The sequence below is a fragment of the Patiria miniata genome, unplaced genomic scaffold, assembly GCF_015706575.1.
Source record: "Patiria miniata isolate m_02_andy unplaced genomic scaffold, ASM1570657v1 HiC_scaffold_22, whole genome shotgun sequence".
Classification (NCBI taxonomy): domain Eukaryota; kingdom Metazoa; phylum Echinodermata; class Asteroidea; order Valvatida; family Asterinidae; genus Patiria; species Patiria miniata.
This window is the reverse complement of record NW_024037061.1, coordinates 14,815,276-14,838,222: the sequence shown is the minus strand read 5'-3', so window position 1 is coordinate 14,838,222 and position 22,947 is coordinate 14,815,276. Positions and strand designations below refer to the sequence as shown.

Here is a 22,947-nt window from a genome sequence, read left to right as displayed (position 1 = left end):
CAAAACATTTTGGAAAATGTTCAATTTTGTCCCCGTTACACACTAATTGCAACTGCAACTCACCCCAAACTTGCCTGGAATAACCATTACACAGGTCCTTGAAGTAAAATACGATCCACGATGAAGATTCAGCCTACAATTGCAGTGAAAACAGGAGGAATAACCGCTAACCTGACAACCTTTCAGGCATGGCCAGGACTGCAATTGGTTTGTGCACAAACAAAATTGTGTACAATGAATGGCGGTCGAATAACAGGCACAGAGAGCGATCGCTGTCAACTACTCGTTTTTGCCGGCTGCGCTGGCTGTTGGCGCATGACGTCACGCGGAAGCGTAACACTCGATGACTGTTTCATGCACTATTGGTTGCGGTTCCAGTACCAAAGCTGTGATGCGAGTGGTAAACCTTATATTAGTGCATGAAACAGTCATCGGGTGTTACGCTTCCGCGTGACGTCATGCGCCAACAGCCAGCGCAGCCGGCAAAAACGAGTAGTTGACAGCGATCGCTCTCTGTGCCTGTTATTCGACCGCCATTCATTGTACACAATTTTGTTTGTGCACAAACCAATTGCAGTCCTGGCCATGCCTGAAAGGTTGTCAGGTTAGCGGTTATTCCTCCTGTTTTCACTGCAATTGTAGGCTGAATCTTCATCGTGGATCGTTTTTTACTTCAAGGACCTGTGTAATGGTTATTCCAGGCAAGTTTGGGGTGAGTTGCAGTTGCAATTAGTGTGTAACGGGGACAAAATTGAACATTTTCCAAAATTGTTTGCCTATACTACAAGTTACGAGAAAAACTCGCTCCAGCCCTAGATGACAACCCAATGATAAAACTCAGGGCTGGGTAACTCCAGCTAAAACGAATCAGGATATTTCACGAAAAATAGACATCTGAAAAAGGCAGCCCTTTCTGATTAGCCTATAAAGAGGGTGAGTATATGCTTCTAAAGCGAAAAACCCTACAAACTAAGCCTAAATGTGAAAATCAACATTTGACAAAGTTTGACATGTTTTTGTTGTACATGATGGAAGTGTGGCCTATATTTACATATTTGGAAATGCTTCTCTTCCATCTCTTCTCAGTCCCACGGTCCCATTCATGTCTTTTCATCATTTTTGAAATGACGATTTTTAATACTAGCTAGAGAGTGGCGTCGGGATGCAACTTTCATTTTTTTCTTTTTTTTTATGCTTCAAACTTGTGTGCAAACAACAGTTGCCATCTTCCTTAGATGAAAAATTGTAGAATCATTATGATTCATAAGAATGCGGATGTAATAAACCACGTTCCCCTCCCATAGATTTGTGTGCATTCATCTGAATTTGTGAAAAGGTAGGGCCTACAAACATGTAGCCGTGATCGGGTCCCGAATGTTAACATTAATATTACGTGTAGGCCCTATGCTATACAAAGTAGTCCTACACCATGTGAGTAGAAAGCGTGCCCGCCTTGCAAGTATGCCACGTGAGTTCGTGTCCCAGCCTTGACGTTGTTTTTGAAACTTTATTTTTTTGTGTCCCTAAGAGTAAGAATTGCATTCTGTTACTGTTTTAAATCGAATCCTCCATCCTACATGGAATTTGGCCCTCTGGGCCACGATTTGAGACAAGTAAAAGAAATTGCTACGGCTAAAAAAATAGAGGGGCCCCTAGCTAACACAAAATGGAAACACATAGCAGTGTTTTGTTATAATTCTCTTGTCTTGGTTTTCATCTGCAGAAGAGAAGAAGCTAGAGCCAGCCAAGACTCTGATGGACAAGCACAATGGATTCCAGTCCGAGGAGGAGCACGATGACAGAATACCACAAGAGTGTTTGGACAAACTTGGTAAGTCAACATTTTTTTGGTTTAAAAATTAAACATGGGAGTGCATGTAGAATATTTGGCCACAAGAAACAATTCCAATTTGAAATCTGTAGAGACTACTGGTGAACGTTGACGTAGGCTGTGCTGGGAATTTCAAGCAGTGGACTTATGAATACATTGGTTGCGGTACCAGCTGCTATATCAGATTTGAACCAGCCAGCCGACTCTGGCAAGCTCGGTGGCAGAGTGGTAGGACATCTGCACTAGTAAGCAGGAGGTCATGGGTTCGAGTCCACCCGAGTAGTTTGTGATTTTTCTCACAAGCCCTCGGACAACACTCAGTATACAGTGTGAACAAAAAATATTTGTTGACATAAAAAAGTTAAAAACAATCTTCCAGGAGCAACAATCTTCCCTACCAAAATAAAGGACCTCATTGAGTTTGTTTAATTTCTGACTTCTTTTTCCTCACAGCCGAGTCCAGTGATCTTAAAACCTTACTCCATAACAAGCATCTTCAGCGGTTGCTCTTAGAGGTGGACCGTGTGAAGGACAAGGCTGCGATGGTAGAGAGGTTTATGCAGGAACCACTGTTTGTGGAGTTTGCTGATGCATGCTTAGCTGCCGTGGCTCCAGAAGAGAAACATACGTGAAGGACTTCGCTCAAACTCGGGGGAAAAAAGGTAAATTTAAGACCACCGTAACACACGCTTGTTTATGCAGAGGGTTGTCAAGGGCGTTGTGGTAAAGATCCCACAAATTCTCAGAGTTAAAGCCCAAATGAATTGCAAGTCGTACAGTTTCAAGTCATTGGACAAGCGATTCAAATGAAATGTCACGAAGATTTTCATTTGGCATCCTTCATCCCCTGTTACTTGTAAGCTGACTTATGATGGACTTGTGGTTAGTGGTGTGCATTTACGGGTACTACAGGAACCAAGTACTCTATTGAAGGAAAACATGGGTATTCGGGGAAGGGGGTATTTACCCCCCCCCCCCCTAATGTTTTCTAAAGACTGCCCTTTTCCATTGAAATGCCCTATTTCCCCGGCACTGCCCCCCCAAATATTTTTGGTAGGAGTGCCCTTTTTTTATTAAGAAGTTCCGTTTTTTCAGAACAAGTGCCCTTTTTTAAAAAAGAATTGCTGCCCTTTTTGTGCCAGCGGCCGTTTGGGCGTTTTTGTTTTAATTTGACGCATGTATCGCCCTGAATAGCCCCATATATTGTGTGAGTAGCTCGGTTTTGAACAGCGCCCCCACCATCAGATGGTACCAGCTGACTTATGTACTTGTGATGGACCCGACTACAACACCGTTATGGCCCTTAGTAAGGTTAATTTGAAGACGAAAAAGACAGGTCAGTTTTTGGTATTCAGGAAAATGTTTTTCTTCATTTTCTTCAGTGCTAACCAGGATGCAAGCTATGCCATCTGACTGCCTGGAATAAATGGAATGTCTGACTCCCACATTGTAAGGTTCTGTGTTTGGCCATCCATCGGTGTCACCCTGACCAGCACACTGCATTACCTGCAACAGGCAACAGGCTTGAAGGAATGTAAAGAGCAAACCATCATAGATATGTATCCGGTCAGGATGGTTTCACAGTATTTTTGTTTGTTTTTCCCATGTCAACACACAGCCTTTAAAGTGGCTGTCCATGTGTTATTTTATTTTTTGAATTGCAAAATATTCATCTTTTCCAAAATGATTCACTTTCAAATAAGACACTTACCAAAAAAAAAAAATAATCAGTCCACATTTAGTTATAGAATGATGTATTTTTTCAAATTTCGAATTACATGCTGCCCAGCAATAATTTAGGCGGATCTTTTCAGGATTTACAGGTCCAAAACTACCCCAAAATCAGAGGGTTTCAGTTGCCAGAATTAGAATAGTTTTTCCCACCAAAATAAGTATACAAATTGAAGAAGAAAACAGGAAGTTGTAGAGAACAGGAAAAGCAACTTTGGCAAAAAGTGCTTTAGTTCAAAGAAGTGTATTGTAAAATTAGACTGACATCATCCTGATTTGAACAACTGTTCAACAGAGATAAGACTTCAGGGTTTGCATGGTGGACATGATCAATAAATGGGAGGTTTACAGTAAACACCCATGTGCATGATATCTCTAAGTGAGTTGTGTGGTTCTGAAAAGTACCAGTTGGTTTAGCTCGTCGTTTCAAACAGTATGCTCTGCTCGTCATCAGGAGACTGTTTCCTGTTGACGAGCAGAGCATACTGTGCGAAACGTGGAGTTAAACCAACTGGTTCTTCTCAGAACCACACAACTCACTCAGAGATATCATTCACATGGGTGTTACTGCAAACTTCCCATTTATTGTTCAACAGAGGGCGCTGTGTCACCTAGCTAGTTGAAGCACTAGACTCTACAACTTGGGCCAAGTTCGGGCAAGGACCATTAGTCGACTAGTGGTTGATTTGTGACGTGCCTTACGCCTGCGCACTGATAGCAACGTGCGAACGTCTCTAGTCAAACGCTGGTCAAAATGTCATCGCAAAACTTCTGGATCCTGACTCTCTGCTAGCGTTATGAATGCGCGTGGCTATTGGTTACCAGCGAAGCAACCAACCCCAGTAGGCTGGTTCCAAATAGTCGACTAGCGTAGTCAACCATAGTTGACTAGACAGAGTTCGGGCAAACGTTAGTTAACCATTGGTGAACTATAGTCCTTGGCAAACTTGGCCTTGGGTGGGGTAGGATGCAAAAAATGTTTTTCCAAAATGCAGAAAGAGAAGGGGATATCATTGTGCAATGTGAATGGAACAGCCGTGTTCTATACAGATGAGGCTGGATATTGTCTACAGCGCCTCTGTTATAGCGATTCTAGTACCTGTTTGGTACATTATTGATACTACATGTAGGTTTTAATGTGTGAAATGTTCTTTCCTTGTTTTAATTTTAAAATGAAATGTTATTCCTGTTTGACCATCTTAATATTCTCAAACAACATGTAAGGTTTTATTTTGTCATTGTTATTCATGCACCACGGATTCTCAAAATTTGTTTTAAAAAAAAAAAGGTTTCTTATAATACAAACAGCATCCATCAGCTTGTGTGTTTGTGAAAGAAAGAGACATACGTACGTGCACATCAAGGTTTACTTTTCTTGAAAATAAGGATCACACAAAAAAGTTAATAATTTCTGTTAATTTCAAGAATGGAATTTTTTTATTAAAACAATGTATCGTGGTATTAACTCTGTGGTGTGCCACAGTCCATTTTTAAATAATGTTTGATTAGGCCAAAAAAAAAGTCTTCGGTTTCTGGTATGGAGCTTGCCCAAAAAGTGGTGCGGCGACGCGGCTTTTTTTTTTTTTTTACCTGATTTTTTTGCTTCAAATGTGTGCTGATGACTGCAAATGGTGCCCGACTAAACTTAGTGCAAATATATGGGAGTCCAGAGAGGCCACATTAAGCTTATTCTCGACCATAACCCAATCTAAAAACACGTTAAAATTGTGCAGCAGCAGAATTCCAGTCAAACCAGTGAGTTTGGTGGTTTTGAGACATCATCTTTCATTGAAAAAAAACCTTTTTTATTTTGCAGACGCGCATGGCTACGGCGACGCGCGCGCATACCAGAAACCGGAGACTTTTTTTTTTTGGCCTTAGTCCAGGTTTTTTGTCAAAAATGTCATATTCCACAAGTTCCCTATTGAGACATAGCTAAACAAAGCATCGTGGGTGCCCCTTTAACCGTGGTTGAACGTTTGACCCAGAACTTCTGAGGCAAAGATCAGACCCAGGCCAACTCCCATAGGATTTGTACTGTCATGTACAGTATTGTAATTGTATTGTTTTGTAGCTGCTGTTGACCACAAGACCATCAATCATCCTGTCACTAGGCCCAGACTTGAAGCCTAAAAACCAGGTGTTCCTTGAGCAAAGAGTTGAAATAATGCCTGCACATGTACATTGCAATACAGTCAAGCTTTTACACTTTTGCGACTTCAGTTTTTCTTTGAAATGGTGCACCGTGCAGTAATATATTGATAGAGGGTTGATGAAAATCGTGACCATCATCAGGGGTAGCAAGTTCTGTGAGTGTTTTCCATCCACATCAAGTTGTATATAAAATGTATTCTATTCTACATACATTACTCTGCATTTTAAGTATGAAGTGATTATTCATTGAGAAATAAAAACATTGTGAACTAAAATAATTTCTGACCCACCACCTCAAAATTTAAATTCTGTTAAGTGCTTTGAAGGATTTTTCAACCCAACATTCATTTTTCCTTGATCCCCGTGGCTAGACAGCTGACCTCCCACAGTCGTTTAGCCAATTCCTCGTCTTGAGCCATGGCAGAGGGTTCGCTGACCTCACAGTTGGTGAAATACCGGCCCGATAGATGACTGACTGACTCGTCCAAGGCGCAGTGGAGCGTGGTCTGGGTTCCAGCCTCCTCGTCTATAAGAAGCAACCTGAGGAAGAAATTGGAGAAAAAAAATACCAGGCTTGAGCTACTAAGCAGAAAATATAGCCGTATCCAAATTACTTGGCTACGGCTTGAAATTACACACGACTCTACTGTAGTGGCTGCAGCCACTTCCCATAGACTTGTGTGTAATTTCAAGCCGTAGCCAAGCAACCTCGTCCCCAGTGCTTACTTTATTTCCAACCTCGTTTCCAATAGTAAGCCCTGGATAGGAAACCTTCTTCCTGTATCCTGATTCGATACCGCAATTGGCTTTATATCGTGTACTTGGTGTTGTTATTCACAACGTGCAGTACGTGTTTTCGCGATCATTCGTCCACGCCTTCATTAAAATATTCATTTCAGTTTCCAATATGTTCCTATTAATATTAAATGTGATACTGCATGTTGTCTCGTTAAGACAACATTATTACCCCAGACACCGCATACAAAAACAAATGCGAATGTAACACACAGGCAGGCCCCAGAGTGGTGGGCGAGTACTGCTCGACACCCTGGGGACGAGGTTGGTAGCCAAGTAATTCGGACATGGCCTATTGCTGAGCAAGTTTTTCGCACTAAGCAGACATCGGTTGAGCACCAGTCATATGCTATTTCAATAGCACTTCATTTTGGATGGTGGCCTGTTTTCGCTAAGCACATTATTTTTAGCGCTTGGCTGATTTGAAATGAGGTCCTGGGCAATGAATGTCGTGGAGCTGCTAATCACTGAGGTTTCTGGAGCACATGAATTATTTGCTGAGCAAAAACAGGTCACCTGCTAAAATTTCATGCAATTGCTTTTGACCAGTGGCATAGCAAGGTCATTTTTATTGGGGGAGGGGCGGGGGCAGGGGTAAAAAGCTCGTGCAACATCCGTGCTGAAATGTAGAGGTTTTTTTTCTCCGGTCCTTGGCCTTCATAGTATTAAAAAGTTGGGGGGGGGGGGCGGTTGTCCTATCTTCCTGTTCAAATCAGACGATCATGGACACAATTGTGGTGGCGCTTTACAAATATTGCGGGGGTAAAAGTTGGCCAGGGCACTTGCTTACAACAGGGTGCTTTACAAAATATATTGGGGGGGGGGGTTAATTACCCCGCTTAACCCCCCCCCCCCCCACCACCACCACCCCAACGGCTACACCACTGCATATGACTGGTTTCAGCTGATAAGCGAGGTTTTCTGCTCGACAGCTCTCTGGAATTGAGCTTAGATTTTTGGGAGTGCATGGAGAAAATGAAGATAAAATCACTTGAGATTTAATGGAAGAGAAAAGGTAATATAATCCCCTTCGGAATTTCAGATTCGATTCCTCAGGCAAACTAAAAGTGCTGTGTAGTCCAGTCTAGCACAAGTTCATGACAAGTCCACTCACAAGTACATTGTAAATCACAAGTCCTTTCACAAGTCCGGTCCCAAGCAAACCACAAGTCCGGTCATGAGCACCAGGGGATGGACAGTTACATTTACAAAGGACTGTTTTGTCACACTTCATTTGAATAGACCTTTATCATGCTGCCACCATTTCAGTCATGTTCCCTGTATCAAATAACAGTACTAAATGATAAAGATTTTTGTGCAAAACGGAACCAGACTATTTTCCCTTCCAGCCTCGCTTTGGTTACATTCATTTGAATGGGAAAAAATCAAATGGCTGCAACATGATAATAGTCTATAGCTAGTGCCTTGAATCGGACTGAATTAAACTGTTGAGGGCTTGCGATGAACTCCACAACAACACTGCAAACATACATACCACATCAGCGGGCCTAAGATGTAGTACAGCGGTGTCAAGATCCAGATACGGCTCCACACGTTCTTCCAGATCGGGGTGAAGATGACCCCGGGGTGGAGAGAGACGGAGGTAACGTCTGTAGAGGCCAGACGCCTGGCAAGCTCCCCAGCAAACAGGATGTTGGCTAGCTTGCTGTGGTGGTACGTCTTCAGGCGTGGATACAGCCCCCGGCGAATGTTCCCGTTATCGTCGCTTTCGACCCGAGTCAAGTCCATCGGACTCAATATGCATCGGTGAATGTTCGAGGAGATGGTGATCACCCGGCTCGGGCCGCTCTTCTTCAGTAGGTCTAGGAGGAGATTGGTGAGCAGGAAGTGGCCGAAGTGGTTGACGCCGAACAACGATGGAAACCCGTCCTCAGTAAGAGCTTCGCCAGAGACAACGGCGATACCTAAAGATCAAGGGCAAGACAACAGGGATGTAGTCCAGTCCATCATAAGTCCAATCACAAGTAAATCACAAGTCCAGTCACAAGTCCACTCACAAGTAACAGTGGATGAACAATGACAAAGGAATTCCTAAATCAAAGCTCATTTGAATAGCTTATGAATTGAATAATGGGGATGAGATGACTTGTGGTGGACTTCCAAGGACTTGCAGGGACTTGCAATGGACTCGACTTCACCTTTTTAGTAAAAAAAAATGGCATCATCTAGATAACAGCTTACAAGTTCATTGTTTAAAATATTCGGCAACTGAATCACAGTTTATGTCAATGATGACTAGCAATGTTCACACATTTCCCTTGTTAAATTTTTCAAAACCCCTTGGTCATGTTGACAAGAGGACATCATAATGTAAGATGTCGTGTCAAGTTGTTTTTCTTTCGGCAAAAAAAGTCTTAGTACAGATCCTTTCGTGCAGTCACCCATCAAGTCTGGGGAATTTGCCGCCAATGTTTCCCTGGATATACACCTGTTTAATTATCCCTTCTATTATTTTGTTTGAGCCAATATCGGAGCAAACATGAACGCTTTAATGGGTGGCCAAATATGACCCTTTAATGTTTACAGTAAAGCAAAAATCAATAATGAGTACAGGCACCGCTCAAACGACTAAATCTATATTGCATCATGAGTTCAAGGGCGGATCCAGAACACAATTTTGGTGGGGGCCAAAAAAAAATTTGGGCCCCCCCAAAAAGTGGGTCAAAAAAATTACGGCGTGGGGTTCGGGGCCCGCTTAAGGGCCCCGAAAATTTTTTGGATTCTAGATGCTCTGTGGTGCGATCTGAGGCAATTTCTGACCACTTTAACCAATGTTTTTTTGTTTGAGGAAAAGATGGTGGTGTACTCATTGCCTGCCGTTATTGCGATGTCACATAAAAAAAAAAAATTGATTTCGTTTTTTTTGGGGGGGGGGGGGGCCATGGCCCCCTTTGGCCCCCCCCCCCCCCTGGATCCGCCCTTGCATGAGTTTTAGCCAGATGGATCTGTATCTGTATCATATAGTCGGCAAAGCATCCCGGGGAAACATCACACCAACTTGATTTATACACATCCTTCCTGCCAGAAACACCGGGGCGAACCCCTTCTCGTAGCGAAGCGTTACTGGGTTCTTTTACGTGCGTTAGGCCTATACAACACACGTCCCAAGGACGAAGCAAGCCTTGCTTAGGGTCACAAGTGTCCGCGCCCGGGCTCGAACCCACGTCTCTGTTGCCTCTGAAACACCAGAATATGAGTCCGGTGCTCTTAACCGCTAGGCCATGACACTCCATGACCTCGATAGCTCTGTCAAACTGGGTCACAGGGACTTTGTGAAATCATCTGTTCCTTGCTCTATCATGGTGAAATGTACAAAGACAGGAGGTGGACGTTTTTTGTCAAATCAGGCACGGTCCATTGCAAAACCCATTACAAGATTGATGAATGACGTAGGTGAGCCTGGTGTCGAGGGAAGGTGCCAAATTACAAGGATTGAAACTTTACAAGGCGCTTTGACCGTGGAGCTATAAAATACATAGCATTTTTCATCGATCGCATTGGCGCACACGAACACGTACGTACCACTAAAACTCATCGCATACCAAAAAGTACTCCACATTGTCTGGAATGTTTTGTGTCGAACCAGATGCCGTGAAGTCAAAAGTGCAAAATAAAGTTGGATATTGGTATTTCGTTTACAACTGTCTTCCATTTTGATTGGCTGTTGCATCAATTAAAAAAAAAGAAAAAAAGTAAGGTCTCAATATTATGATATACATAGTGTGGCGGGGTGGTTTAGTGGTTGTTACAGGCTAGAGTTTGAATGGACGTAAATTTAATGATGTCAAGGTCAACACTTTGTGTTTTTATTACTTCCCTGACAAATTCACTTCGCTCTCAAAATCCGTTTGAAGTATGCCTTCAAAGCGGAAACGTAGTTTGGCACGGTAATCGGCACAACACACTCGCATAAACCCACCTGCATTGTTTATTAGAATATCCAGTCTGTCCTCGCTTTCGATGATCTTGTTAGCGAACTCCCTGACGGACTGCAGGCTGGCTAGATCCAGGTGGTGCACCACAACCTCCGAGTTGCCCGTACGCGTCTTGATCTCTTTGGCGGCGTCTTCAGCCTTCTGCAGATTGCGACAGGCGAGGATGACACGGGCTCCTCGCCGGGCCAAGTCCAGGGCCGTCCTTTTGCCGATGCCTGAATTGCCCCCTGGGATATAGATGTGTTAAAAAATACATGACTAATGCCTTTGACAGGAAGTAAGCAAAGTTTGAGGAACAATGATGGCTTTAAGAATGACTAAAAGGCAGACAGAGAGGTCGACGTGAGACATAGGCCCTAATGACGTTGCACCGACTTTTACAAGCCTCCCTTTTATGTTTATAGACACATGGTTAAGACTGTAGTCAAGATATAAATGTTGCACATCATCTACAAAGTTGTGCGATGCAAGCATGCCAATTTCCTTGCTCCGACTTGCGTTTATTGTCGCACAAAATACAAGGGATTACAGTTTTACAATTTTCAAACATAGTCATATGCACTTAGTAATACTTATTGTCTCGGATAGAAACGGACGGCTTCACTCCATCCCCTATGCATACCATCCCTGATTCCCAGTGTGTCATGTAAATAATTTATGGGACTATAATCACTTTTTTGTGCGGAATTGGAACATGGTGGGATTGCAAGGTATAAAGTTGTCAAGTTGCACGTGAATATGTTTTTCGAGGTTAAGCTGAAGGCTGTCGGATAAGCCTCTCATTCAACCAACTTAGGACAACCAAATTAAGGCAAGTAAAACGAAAACTTGGCAAGTAAATTTGCACATGGGCTTGCAAACACTATATCAAAGTAATATGGTAGGAGTAATCTGGGGTGGGGTATGCCAACCCCCTTTTTGCCCCTGGGCCGCAAAAGAAAAAAATAGGAAATGCATAATATAGCAAGCCTGCTAAACACAGCTATATACCCCCCTTGAGCTAAAGCTGGTCGCCAAGTAATCTTGGACGGAGGGAGGGGGAGGGGGAGGGGGAGGGGACCCGCCAAATGACATCAGAGGAGGCTGGTCTCAGAGACCATCAACTATTGGCTGCGTCTAAGAAAATGGCAACTCTGTAAAAACGTTGGGCAAAATGGGTTGATAATTATGTAGGCTAGACCAACGTTGGTCAACATATCAACAGGTTAAACTCTTGTGCAAATTATTCCCAATGCTTGGACATGTTTTACCCAAATGAGTAATTTCATACCAATGTTAGGTAAACACATATTGCCAAACAGTGTTTTACCCAACATTTTTTTTGCAGTGTTATGTATACAGCCGACAATGTGCTGATGCCGGGAAGCGCCTGGACCCACTTATCATAATTATATGAGACGTGTGTGTTACTGCTAGCCCAGGTCAACTAATATTCGGGGCACGACCTTTAATTAACTCAATAAGTAATATTCCAGGCTCGTAGGCAGAAGGGTAGTCTATATGTTATAGACCCTGGCCCTGGCGAAGCCGTTAGACAGAAGACTGGGCTCCGTGGATAACGGGTGATACTCGGTGGCAGAAGGGGTGGGGGCAAATCGGCTAGGTCTACTTTTTCCTCACAAACGATTGACTCAAATATATCCATGCGTATATCAGTTCAACAGTTTATTAGACATGAAATGGTCTACTTTGGCACTATTTGGTAAAAACGATCCTCCCCTTCCACAAGACCGTGTATTTTCCATACGTAAATCAACAGTTTGATACACACGAAAAGACGATCCGCCAACTTTATGGTAAAAACGAGGCCCCCCCCCCCTTTCCACCAGGTTGGCTGCGGCTCTGTATTCAGCATGGGCCAACCAGAGAGTTAACTTAAACTTTTGGTAAAATATAACTTTGGTCTCTTGCTTTAGGAGGGCTATAGCAAGTCAGTGAGAATTAAAGTCGAGGAGGAAAAAAATAATCACAAGAAAGTAAGAACTAATTGTTGTTACCTGTGATGATGACCGTTTTTCCTGTGAGCTTGGCATTACTCTTGCATCCACGGCGACAGGCTATATTTTTCCCGTAGTGCAAGGCGTACAGTATCAATATGACGATACATACGGCAGCTGAATAGGACATCAGAAACTCCATATTGAACTAAAAAATGCACAGGTCTGATCGAAATCAATGAAGTGTTAAGAAGCGCAAAATGAAGCGTTGACTGTAAAACGATGGCGGCGTGTGGCTGAACAATTCGCTCATTCAAGTTCACGGTGCTGTGTGATCGTGCAACGAGTTTTAGATTCGTGTACTTGAAGTTGTAGGTATGTGACAAAACCGTTTGCCTGTTTATTGCTTGTTACATGACCGCTACGTTTACAAGTCACTGATCCAAACTCCGGGAATCCGATCCAATGGGGACCCAAAGCCAGGCGCTTTGTCGGGAAATGGTACGGATAGTGCCACCCGGGTGGTAAAGTAATCAGAATTTCTGTGAATTTATCCAGCACGATCATCAATCTGAAGGGACTGTGGCAAAAAAATATTATTTTATGCTCCTTCTCTCTGCTCCAGTGCTCCCTTTCTGTGTTTAACTGCTATCATAACATATCTCATCAATCACTTTCTTGTGATGACTTCCTTTCATATTATATTCGGTGTACCAGAAGGAGAGAGCACATGTGGTTGTAATTATTGTGGAACATTTCGGAGAAAATTGAAAGGAATTCGAGCGGAACTTCCACAGCATTTGAGTGTGTTAATCTGCCGGGACAGTGCTCGGGGGTAAAGCAGAAAGTGACCCGACAACGGAAAGAGAGCAAGTCTCATGGGGACATGAACGTCTCTATTATAATGTCTAGTTTCCGTTAATATTCCGAGAAAGACTTTGTTTAGCTTGACTGAAGTCTTTCTCCGCGCAGTCAAAACAGATAATACGCGGGCTAGGCCGTATATTCAGCCTGGGAGCCAAGCAGAGGTACGTACTGTGCTATATTATGATCATCATGCATGCCGAGGGAATTTGCTGTACGAAAAGACAACGGTACATGCGATTTCTTATACAGTTCCGTCAGTTCAATTTAGTTCATTTTATTTCCACTAACTCACTTCATAGGAAATAACAATACATGTACATGTAATGATGAAACTTTGATTGAACAATAAGTGGAGGAGGTCTCCAAAAAGCAGAGCTTGTAAACCGGAGATCCCCTTAAACTGGTACTGACCGTTACATTTAAAATTACGAATGAATTGTAATGACGAATTAGCGTAAACAATATTTAAGTTCATATTAACCCTGTCATTAAAATATAGCACTATGGTCAATTTGGACCGGAATTGATTTGTGAAAGCGTGAATTTTAAAGCGCTGGTATTAGGCCCAAAAAAAATAAGTCGGTCTCTGGTCAGCGCGCGCGTCGATTTTAATCATGCGCGTCAATCTTTTTTTCCAAAATGTTCCGCGGTAGCTCCAACAGCGCCCTCTATTGCCGCACCTGCTCAATTTTTTTTTACCAAAGAGCACCAAGGAATGGGAAATTGCACCAAGGCAAATGATCGAGAGCACCAAGGCAAATTATGGAGGACACCAATGTACATGAGGACACCAAAAAAACAAAAATAGTACCCCACCTTGTCTGTACAATCCAAGCTTGAAGAAAAAAAAAAAGCAAAAAAAAAAAAAAAAAAAGCCGCGTCCCCGCGTCAATTCCGGAACTTTGGTCTGACCAGAGACCGAATATATATATTTTTGGCCTTATATACTATAACTATATTCATGTGTAATAATCATCATAAGCACAGCCAGCGGGACGGCGGGGGGGGGGGGGGACTCCCCCCCCCTCAATATTTTGTAAAGACTGCCCATTTCCATTCAAATGCCAATTTTCACAAGCGCTTACCAAGTACCCCCAAATATTTTGTAAAGAGTGCCCTTTTTTAAAGGGAAAATACAACATTTGCAAACATCAAAAAATAAAACTACCAAATCATTTTGAAATACCTTGCTGGACTGTTAGTGAATGACAGTGTAAAGCATCCTTCAAAATCATGGCACCTGGTATACTGTCATTTTCAAGAAAAGTGCTATTTTTGTATCAATTTCCAACGCTGATCGGCCGATCAGCGTTGGAAAAAAACTGGCTTTTTTTCAAATACTGGCCCCAATTGACCATCGCACTTGTTTGCAATCGATTACACACCTATGAACGGGTACAAGCCAGCTAGACTGGTTCCCTGACCTTACAATTCCCCAATGTATGTAAACTGCTCTGTTTCTTCTTATATGGAGTCAGGGAACCAGACTACAGGAAAAGGATTGTTTTCTTGGTTTTTATAGCATTTTCGAACCCAAAACCTCAAAAAAGTCAGTGTAACTATATTTGCTATATATTTCCAACCCCCCAATTCCATCCATTTCTGAAAATTACAGCAAAAGCAAATGATGTATATTCCCTTTAACAAGTGCCTTTTTTTCTGAACAAGTGCCCTTTTTAAAAATAAGTCGTGCCCTTTTTCTGCCACATCAGCCTTTTCGGGTTCCTTTTTTAATTTCACGCATGCATCGCCCTGAAAAGCATCCATATTGTCTGTTAGTGTGCATGATCGTCGGTTTTGAACAACCGTGACCCACGTCGACAGATTGTACCAGCCCCCCCCCCCTTTGATTTTACGGAGGCCAAGTGTCCCGAGAAAAAAAGCGTGTCTACATTTCAGCACGGACGTGCAAGTGCCCTTTTGTATATCCCCCCTCAATAAAAATGACATTGCCACGCAAAAGATAATGCAAACTAAACAGACAAAGCGGGGCAAGGGGCCGACATGAGCCAAGTCTACTACATGCCAATGGGGGAATATTACATTTCGCGAACTGAAAGACTTGGCAATAACATACGGAAGGTGCAACCCGGACGTAGACGTAGATGTATATATCAACGACAGCTTATTGTCGGCACCTTGAGGTACCATGTAGCTGATATATCCTTTCGAGTAAATTTACATTCAACATAGATTTTTCAGTACTGGGAAATCTACGTTTACTTAATCTTAACTGGGATTATATAGGGGTTTTGCCCCCCCCCCTAAACAAAACCACCCTATAATACAGTTAAGATTACTGGTGGGGGAGGGGGTGTTTTGGCTGAAATTAGGGCCAGCCAAGAATCACATTTGACTTTTTTCAATTCAAATCCGATAAACTTTTGTTCTCCCTGAAATTCACTAAGGTCATGCTGAGTTGAAATCACGAAATCGGCATTTTCTGACACGTTTTATACAGAACAAACTCCCTTCATCATTAAATTTTAACTATTTTTTTGGTCACAATACAAGATCTTAATTATTTCATTGTTTCCGATTACATCTTTCAATAACTCTCATTTTGACTGTGGCCGAAGGAACCTGAGAGGACATGCAGTCACGTGACTGCCTATTTCATTTTGAAATGATTTGGACCGCAAAACAAATTAGGCACACTGGCACGCAGTATACATTGGGTCTCAAACACTGCGCACAAAATGTAGTGACGTCAGCTGCATGTACGTACCCATGTCACGACCCTAGCAATACATTTGTGAAGTTACAAGATACATTACAATGTAAAACAAAGAACCCAGCATTGAAAAGTACCGGGCACTTATTAAAGACAGATTATAAATTGATCAAGCCATGAGTGCAGGATTTGTGTGACTATTGTGTACTGTAGGCCTTTACAACCAAAAAGCTATTATAATTGGCATTCAAGGATTAGATCTCTATAGCCATCTAACATCTGTGTTCTTCTACAATAATAAATCGTTCGTATAATCAGTGTTATAATGCGACACGTCCGGCTAAAAACAGACACTTCTGGGAAGCTGGTCAAAAACAAGTTTTTTTCTCATGTCGTTAAAAGATCTCGTCACAATCACTCAGTCGCATCCTACGGATGCCAGAATGAAGAGCCTATATGAAAAGATTATGTTCTATATGTTCCATCGCAAGACAAAAAAGAGCAGGGGGAACAACAACAATATTCAATGACTCCAAGGGAATGAAGACAACCTGCTCCAACCAAGGCAACTTGTCCACCTTGCCAGTGACCGTAGTCGTTGGAAGAAATTGTGGTTGTCTGCAGTGCAGTCGAACGATGATGATGATGTTGTTGTTATAATGTTGATCTACCCTTAATTAAAACATTTTCCTCCCTATAATTATACACAATGACAGGTATTTTTTTTTGGGGGGGGGAAGGGAAGTTCCCTCCGCAAGATTTAAAGCTCGCTACATTGCCACAAAGGTGAGAATCAAAATGTTATGCCTCCATACATCATCCAAAATTACGGTCTGAGAAATTTACAGTATATTTCAGATTCATATGAGACCACAAACTTTCCAAAATAAATATGAATATATAAAAACAAATCAGCCCGGTCATCGACCTCTACCAAGAAGTGCCTGGTTTGAACAGAAGTCAAAGAACACGTACGTTGTTACAACTTCGATGACCTTTTCGTAAAAAAAACCCAAAGAATCACATTTTATCCCATTCATTTCGACTTTTATTCAATCCCCGTGGCCTGACAGCTGACATCCCACAGTCTTCGCGCCATCTCATCATCCCGGGCCAGCTCAGACGGTTGCACGGCGGCACAGTTGGCAAAGAATCGCCCAGGAAGCTGGGACACCGACTCATCCAATGCGCAATGGAGTGTGGTCTGGGCCCCGCCTCCCCGTCTAAAAACGTCAACCTGCGCGTCAGTCAACAAAACACAAAACCCAGGAGAATTAGGCCATGGTTTCGAGATCAACTCTCAGAGCCATATACTAGGGCTACGTCTTCTGTCGGTATTTCCCAACAAAGTTATAATAATCAAAGATATAGACAGAATATCTATAATATGCCTACAAGAGGTTCGAATAGGGCTTTGACTTGATTTGATTTGCCTTTCGGACCCTCGGCTTCTTTTTCTCAAATTAGCTAGGAGAATTCAGTCCACCAAAACTTTGAGGACTATAAGCTCCGCTCCGCCCCAAAGTGGGTCAATGTACTGCATGCTTCAGGAACATGAAATCTTACTATATGTGGCGAAAGAATATAATCCCAAAGGAGGGGGGGGGGGGCGGGCGAAGGGACATGTCCCCGGCTACCCCCACTTGCGTTGCAGGGGGGGGGGGGGGACAGGGGGGATTTATCCTAATACATAATTTTAACTCAAATGACCTAAATCTGCACAGTCCTTTTCAACATCACGGAGTAAAAGTTCTAACATTACCAGTGGCAGCTTGCAATGGGGGGGGGGGGGGGGGGGGGTGCAACCCCAGCAGCCCGTTCGGCCGCAGTGACTAATGTTATACTATATAAAATGGGGCCAGAAATAATATATGGAATGCTTAAGTTCCTAAATTTATTTTCGGATTGCCTAAGAACGCATTAGGAGAAAGCATGGTACATTTTCCAGGTTTTTTTTGTCCTCGGACCCCCCTCCTCAGCAGAGCGGCTTTGGCACGCCTGCACTAAACACGCCCCACCCCCTTCATACTCCCCCCTCCATACACCAAAAGGTTTATTTCTGGTTTTACTCGTAATACCCACCACATAATTGGCCAGATCATGTAATAGACCAAGGTCATGAACCAGTTGATCTTTATTCTTTGCATGACCGGTGTGAAGACAACACCAGGATGAAGGGAGACGGAGGTGACACCCGTGGACTCCAGACGCCTCGCCAGCTCGCGAGCGAACAGAATGTTGGCCAGTTTGCTCTGAGGGTAGTTCTTGAGGTTAGGGTAAAGGACCGGGGCTGCGCCGTCGGTTCGCCCCGGTTTCCCGGCATCCACAGCACTGCGGGAGAGGTCTAGTGAGCCCCACATGCGCTTGTGGGCGTTGGATGACACTGTGACCACCCGGCTGGGGGCGCTCTTCATCAGCAGGTCAAGAAGGAGATTGGTCAGCAGAAAGTGGCCGAAGTGGTTGACGCCGAAAACGGCGTGGAAGTTATCTTCAGTGACAACACTCGCGGTGCCTACATAAGGAACCCCTGTGTATACCATTTATGCAGTAAGTTATTAAATGCAATACAGAAGTGTACACAATTTTGAAGATATATTTCATATGCGTCTTCCCAAAAATGAAGAAGAAAAAGTACGAGTTGGCAAGCTTAGGAAGTATCAAGGGGCTATGTTGCTTATGGACCGATCATGGCTTTTACAAATTGCTGGAATAACAGCATGTTGACGCAAGATAGCATTACACATACGACAGCAGGAGGAAAAGCTCATTGTAAGATCTGCTTTTGTCACATACCTGCATTGTTAATCAGAATGTCGAGCCTTTTCTCCTCTTCGTTGATCTTGTTTGCGAACTCCCTGACGGACTGCAGACTGGCTAGATCCAGGTGGCGCACCACAACCTCCGAGTTGCCCGTACGCGTCTTGATCTCCTTGGCAGCGTCTTCAGCCTTCTGGAGATTGCGACAGGCGAGGATGACACGGGCGCCTCGCCGGGCCAAGTCCAGGGCCGTCACTTTGCCGATGCCAGAGTTGCCCCCTGGGGGAATAATGATCTGTAGTTAGATTTCACACGTGATCCGTTTGGATAAGGCCAAAAAAAAAATACTCGGTCTCTGGTCAGCGCGTGCGTCGATTTTAATCATGCGCGTCAACCTTTTTTTCCCCCTTCAAATTAACACGGAAGCTACAACAGTGCCCTCTATTGCTGCACCTCCTCAAATTTTTGAACCAAGGAGCACCAAGATATGGGGAAATTGCACCAAGGCAAATGATAAAGGGCACCAAGGCAAATTATGGAGGACACCAATGTATAATGAGGACACAAAAAAGCAAAATAGTACCCACCTTGACTGTACAATTCAAGCTTAAAAAAAAAAAAAAAAAAAAAACAAATGCGTCGCCGCATCAATTCCGGAACTTCGGTCTGACCAGAGACCGACTATTTTTTTTTGGCCTAACAATACTTTTTGAAAACATTGGTTCAAACACAGGTGCTGCAACTGTCGTGGGTCCCGACTGTCAGTGGAGATCCATTAATTAGACGCAAAAGAGGGTCAGTGCCTCAGACACTAGTTGATACTATACCCATTGCCAGGGCCTGAGGGACAACGTGATTTATATCCATGCAAGACTTTCACTGGCGTTTGTTACTAACTAACGAACGAACTAACTATAACTAACTAATTAACTATAACTAACTAACCACACGACGATTTATAAACCAGTATAATATATTTTTTTGGGGGGGGGTGTCACAGCAGGGGGGGTTCGACTTATTTTTTAGGAATTTGTATGTTATTTTGTATGGTTTCTTTTTACAGAGCTGGGGGGGGGGGTCCCCAGCTGATATTCACAACCTTCGTGAACCAACTGAACGTCAGTGAGCTTGGAATTTAACATTAAATTAGCATGAAATAACGACAAGATTGATTTTGCAGTGAGCACGTTCACGGGTCTGATTCTGTATCAGACTGTATGCACACAACGTTGCATTTTTTGCAGGTTGATAAATACCTGTAACAATGACCGTTTTCCCTTCCAGTCTAGAATTACTCCTGCAGTACCGCCGACAAGCAATGTGCTTCTTGTAGTGACGAAAGTACAGCACAGCCAATGTAGCTACGATGATTATAAATGCTGTTGTTGCCTCCATTTTGCTTGCACACCGATGACAAAGGTAACTGCTAAACGTTATAGTTTGCAACAGCGACTTTGACCCGTGACCTATAATAGGAAGTAGGAACCTTCTAACCCTGTACAAAGTTCAATGCTGATATACAAATTAAAGGATAAACATTCATGCGGTTCCATGTGAACACCGAAAATTACCCTTCAGTCGTCGCACGTTCCCGCCGGAAAACTAAATGTGAAATTGCTCCCATGCAGCTTATGTACTCTGGACCCGGACCCTTTGTATGGTGCTTGTTCAAACCTTCTTCTTGGTTCAATTCACTCTTGCTACTAATCCACGTTGGCCTCAAGGGCGGATCTGGGGGGGGGGGGGGGCAACGGGGGCCATGCCCCCCCAAAAAAGAATTCTTTTTTTTTTTTAAGTGACGTCGCAATAAAGGCAGGCACTGCGTACACTACCAACTTTTCCTCAAAATTTGGTAAAAGTGGTCAGAAATTGCCTCAGATCGCACCACATAGCATCTAGAATACAAACAAAAATGCGGGACCCTTAAGTGGGCCCCGAATCTCACGCCGTAATGTTTTGGACCCACTTTCGGAGGACCAAAATTGCTTTAGGCCCCCCCCCCCCCCAAAAAAAATATATCTAAAATCAGCATGCAGAGGATATAGCTACGTTATAGCCCGCACTTTGCGCTCATTAATGTCTGTGATGGAAGGAAACAGAGACTTTAAAAGACATTTTGGGTAGCTCAGCATACCACCATGATCAGACTCATGCAGTTTATCAATCCTAATAATTATATACTACTATAATTACAGTTATTTAAATGCGTAGACAGGGTGAGTCCAAAAAAACAGAAGCCCAAATGGCAGGACCAATTTTTGAATGAAGTTCTTTCAAAATCTAGGATATGAAAGCCCAATCAATGAGCTTTCGTTTAGTACAAGAATCATTCAAATCACTTATGTATCTTTCAATATTTCGGAATTTTGAACACAAACACAAGTTTTAAAGTTCTTTTTTACGGATTAATTCTTGCAAATAATCGCACAATTATTAACTGTAATTTAAAGGATAAGCTCGGTCGACTGCAGGCGCGGTTCTAGAGCTAATATATTGGGGGGCTAGCAGGGTGGATCCAGAATTTGTTTTCAGGTGGGCGTGCTGAAATGTAGACCGGTTTTCTCCGGACACTTGGGCCTCCGAAAATGAATAGGTGGGGGGGGGGGGGGGGGGGGGGGCTGGTGCCATATTTTCAATGGGGAGCGCTGATAAAATCCTACAATCAGGCACACTATATTAACTAAAAGTGTACAAAATAAATGCACCCTTCTCACGACTATTTATTTAGGGGAGACCGTTTGCACGTACGACACATTCTTACATTTTGCTAGTGCATTTTTTTAATATATTTTTTTGGGGGAGGGGGCTAGACAAATTTTGGGGGCTAAAGCCCCCCAAGCCCCCCGTAGAACCGCCACTGGTCAACTGGAACCTTGTTCTTAAGTTGTCTTCGAATCGATTTCACTTTAAACTGCATACATGTACTGATATTCCTCTGATAGAAAGGATTAGTCTTTTGAGTTGATTTTCCACCATTCTTTGAAGCTTTTTATTGTTTCCGGTTTTTATTTTTCCATGTTTCCTACTTTTTTGACTTTTTTTTCAATCGAAATATGATATACATTGAGTCTGAAACTACTTTTAGTGACTATATAATTTTCTGTGTCGGGTATATTTTTGTATGACTTAACAATTATACTTTTAGTCTAAAACAATATTATTATGGTGGATATAAATGTCTGTTTAGATTTAATTAGGCGTTTTGTTCCCTTCGCATGATATAATAATTATATCGGTATAAATTGTCTCATTTCAGCAGAATGCCACGGTGACGTCGACGTTTTTTGAAAACAAAAAGTTCAAATTATTTCAATTCATGCTGTTAGTAGTTGTTTTCAATCCCCGTGGCCTGACAGCTGACATCCACAGTCTTCGCGCCATCTCATCATCCCGGGCCAGCTCAGACGGTTGCACGGCGGCGCAGTTGGCAAAGAATCGCCCGGAAGCTGAGACACCGACTCGTCCAATGCATAATGGAGCGTGGTCTGGGCCCCCGCCTCCTCGTCTATAAACAACAACCTGTGCTTCAGTCAACAAAACACAAAACCAGTGAGAATTGGGCCGTTCCACCCCTCCCCAATATCTACCAGGGCTTCATCTGTTGTCGGTATTTCCCAACAAGGTTATAATAATGCAAGACCTCTAGACAACAGCTCTTTAAAATGCTTGCATACAAGACGTGTGGACACATTTCTTGTATTTCATTGTTGGAAATGTCAGGCCCCTGATTCGAAAGACAATGGACTCCGCTCATCTTACTACAGCTCATATTATGGAACGAAAGAATATGGCTATCCCAAGAAGGGGGCTGGGTGGGGTGGGGGATCGGGCGGTGTTTTGCAGCGTTTCCCATTATTGCACCGACGGAAAATATGAATAGGTCCCAATCAGCTGTACTCGATCCAGACCCTTTGTGTTATGCTTCTTTGAAACCACCTATCGTGGTAGTTCGCTCTAGTATTTACTCATCCACGTTAGCCTTCTTATTAAAACAAGATAAAAATCTAAAATCAACAGAGGAGAGCCAGAGCTAGACTGGTTTCCCAGACCAAAATATTCTGACTATTATTTCTGACAATCTTATTAGGTCAGGCAACCACTACGGCTAAAAGTGAAAACACGATGCCCGTTTCTCAAAGCTGGGTTTAGTTTTAGCTATACGGCTTTATCATTAAAACTAAGATTTTAATGTTCTTAACTTCTAATCAAATAAAAACAAATTGTTCGGAGACGGCGCCATTTTTT

The 22,947-nt window shown here is 43.0% G+C and overlaps 2 protein-coding genes and 1 pseudogene across 2 annotated transcripts; 1 reads left to right on the top strand and 2 right to left on the bottom strand.

Annotated features, from left to right (window-relative positions):
• The first annotated feature begins 1,461 nt into the window (after positions 1-1,461).
• Positions 1,462-2,463, top strand: LOC119730109 (zinc finger HIT domain-containing protein 3-like). The gene is made up of 3 exons (XM_038202890.1): positions 1,462-1,468; positions 1,724-1,831; positions 2,285-2,463. Exons 1-3 carry the CDS (start codon positions 1,462-1,464, stop codon positions 2,461-2,463), a joined length of 294 nt encoding a protein of 97 aa, XP_038058818.1.
• A 3,154-nt stretch (positions 2,464-5,617) lies between these two features.
• Positions 5,618-13,212, bottom strand: LOC119730965 (retinol dehydrogenase 12-like). Its single transcript, XM_038204033.1, has 4 exons — positions 12,465-13,212; positions 10,452-10,694; positions 8,007-8,436; positions 5,618-6,256 (listed from the first exon to the last, which is right to left on the bottom strand). Exons 1-4 carry the CDS (start codon positions 12,604-12,606, stop codon positions 6,061-6,063), a joined length of 1,011 nt encoding a protein of 336 aa, XP_038059961.1. The 5' UTR covers positions 12,607-13,212; the 3' UTR covers positions 5,618-6,060.
• A 3,461-nt stretch (positions 13,213-16,673) lies between these two features.
• Positions 16,674-20,135, bottom strand: LOC119730963 (annotated as a pseudogene).
• Between the last annotated feature and the right edge of the window lie 2,812 nt (positions 20,136-22,947).